The sequence below is a fragment of the Rhincodon typus genome, unplaced genomic scaffold (assembly GCF_021869965.1).
Source record: "Rhincodon typus isolate 14 unplaced genomic scaffold, sRhiTyp1.1 hic_rhity00000053, whole genome shotgun sequence".
Taxonomy (NCBI): Eukaryota; Metazoa; Chordata; class Chondrichthyes; order Orectolobiformes; family Rhincodontidae; genus Rhincodon; species Rhincodon typus.
Genome location: NW_025965691.1, coordinates 8,324 through 11,038, shown reverse-complemented (window position 1 = coordinate 11,038; position 2,715 = coordinate 8,324). Strand labels below are relative to the sequence as shown.

The window sequence follows — 2,715 nt, the reverse complement described above, 5'->3', positions numbered from 1 at the left end:
CAGGTTTCCAAGGATTCCATTGGTACTGATAAGGTTGACAGAGATCGGAAGCACTGTGGGCTTGGAGGAAGTTACAGAGACGGAGGCAGCGTTGGAGAGCGGGAGGTAATTACGTGGGCAAGGCAGTGACATAGCAGCCGGATGAAACTCAAGGGGTTTGTGGCCCTGGAGGAGGCTTTTAAGAGAAGATTCGGCCAAACATCACCAGAGTCCTACCAGACCATCAGTGTGCCACCTCACTGGAGAGAGATGACTGGATTAACCCAAGGGTTACAAGCGGAGAGCTTAAGAAGGAGCGCAGTTCAGGGTAATGTCAGTCAGTGCGGGCATGGAACCCCCAATATCGGTGTCTCTCTGCACCACAAACCAGCCAATCCAGCTCACCAACCTCCATGTGTATCATATATATTCTGTGTGTGGGTATATAGACACATATAGGTATCATTTTCTTCCTTTGGATTCTGATGTAGTGGCATATGGGTGTTGGTTACTCTTTGGAAGGATTTTAATTTAAAAATAAGTAGGTCAGACCACCCTTCTGGACATAACGCAGTCAGTGAGCCAGGAATCCCTAGAGAGTTATCGGAAAGTTGTTTCTGCTGGAGAGGATCGAGACAGAGCGTGCTGTAGGGCCGGAGGAGTTCAGAGAGAGAGAGGTGCGCTAAGTGGGTCTCGGGTCTTGCAGACTCACCACATATTGAGGGCTCCAGTAACACCCGGTGATCCAATCGCGGTGGCAGGAGAGCAGAGAGTCCGAGATCTGGCCTGGCAAAGCCGCCACGTCCCAGAACAGGAGGCTCTGCAGGCAAGAAAGACAGCTCAACGTCAAACACTGACCGCGGCGCTCCCACCGTCTGTTCTCCCCCCTCCCGACTATCGCCACCTCCCCGCGGAAAGGCGGGGAATCACCCTCCAACCCCTCGACCCCGTGACAGAGGCTGCGCTGCTTTGTTTTTCTCGGTCTCTCTCGAGTTTCTCTCCAGTTAGCGAGCTGTTGAATGTTCTGAGAAAACAAAATCTCGGGTCTGTACGAAAGAAGTAAATCTTTCTGGAAATCCCCGTTGGCCGGATTCACGCGCTGGGGACAGGGCCGCGGAAGCGAGTGGGCTATTCGACTGCTGAAGCAGCACCCCCGAGCCCTCGATCTACCCTGTCCGTTCCACCTTCCCCAAAGCCCCTCCTCCTCTGCTCTGTGGGGAAGAGAGATCAGAAGGCGGGAGGGTATGGGGTAGGGAGGGAAGGGAGCAACGCGCGGCCAATCTCCCCCACCCCCCAACTCCCGGTCGCAGCCTCACCCACCTTGTCCTTGCTGCCGGTGACGAGGTGGAGCCCGTCGGGGCTGAAGGAGCAGCAGGTGACCGAGTCCGAGTGGCCCCTCAGAACGCAGGCCGGGGACACCTCCGCGCAGTCCCCCAGGTCGACCAGCTGGGCCAGCGTCCACAGCAGGATGGTGGAATCGTCTAGGCAAGAGGGAGGAGACGGGATCAGGTCAGGGACAGGCAGGCTGGCGAGGGGGGTTGGGGGAGAGACCGGAGCGGTCGAGGGCTCATTTGTACACCCGTCAGGACCAATGCAAGAGTGCCAAAATCAAACCCCGCCCCACCCCGGCAACTCAACTCCAATTGGCCGAGGCATCTGTCGCTACGGAGAAAGCGGGCAACGAGAGGCACCCAAACGAGTTGCGGAAACAAAGGCCCATGGGAAAAGAAACACAGGGACAACAAAAATTGGAGCGAGAGTAGGCCATTCGGCCCTTCGAGGGAGCTCCACTATTCAATACGATCATCCAACTTGGTTCTCGCTTTCACCCCCCCCCCCCCGCCCCCCCCCCCCCCATACCCCTCGAGGCCTTTAGCCCGAAGACGACCTAAAGGAATCCGGTTGGTCTGAAGACACATTAAGGACAGCGGATCTCGGCCCCTCCTTGGGGAATTCGTGGCCCCCCCCCAACAGTTTTGTACAGCGATCGATCGTAACTGTCGCCATGGCGACAACAAACCCTTCACTGATTGATTGCTCGCTTCATTCAAATTGAAATCTGATTCGATCCCACCGCCATTCCCCTCCCTTCTCTTCGGCTTGGAGCTCCGCGCCAGAGCTAAGAAGTTGAAATAGCCGCTTGTTTTACAGGGGGAGAGAACCAAAGGCAGGACCATCAGCTCTGGGGAACTGGCCTGGAGAGAAAATACAACCCTCGTTCCTCTTCCAAGGGCACCGTATCCAACCCAGCAGTGAGACGTTTGCTGTGCTCAGAGGTTGAAGCTGGTTGGATGCTGAACCAGCCAACCAGGGGTGGCCCAGCACTGATCGGCCAAGGGCAGGGAACATTAATTGAAAGGAGAGGGTTCTGGGTTCTGACTTGGTTTCAGCAGCTGGAGGAGTGATTTTTTTTTTTTTAAAACCAACTTCGGAGACTGCGCCACTCTGTTTCCCCCTCTCTCTCCAGTTATCGAGCTGTCGAATGCCCTGAGCAAAAGATCCCAGTCTATTCGAAAGAAGTAGATGTTTCTGGAAGTCTGCTGTTCGCACGAACCAGAACTCAAGCAAGGTATTCAGGTCTGGGTGCCTGTGAACAACCCATTGTCTAAGGATTTCATGAGCGATTGGCGTCAATTATTTGAAACGGTTTACTGAACCGGCAAATTAAATTTCCCTGCCTTTATTTTCAATTTATCCTTGAACTGTGTCTTTCTACCTGGGAGTGGGGAGGGGTCA

The 2,715-nt window shown here is 54.8% G+C and overlaps 1 protein-coding gene across 1 annotated transcript in view; it reads right to left on the bottom strand.

Moving 5' to 3' along the window:
- LOC125488176 (telomerase protein component 1-like) overlaps window positions 1-2,715 on the bottom strand; it is a 9,499-nt gene that overhangs the window by 5,199 nt on the left and 1,585 nt on the right. Inside the window, exons 3-4 of the mRNA XM_048621104.1 lie at window positions 1,300-1,460; window positions 692-799 (exon numbers count right to left, since the gene is read on the bottom strand). Of these exons, the coding sequence (XP_048477061.1) occupies window positions 692-799; window positions 1,300-1,460 (269 nt within the window). The remainder of the gene's footprint in view (window positions 1-691; window positions 800-1,299; window positions 1,461-2,715) is intronic.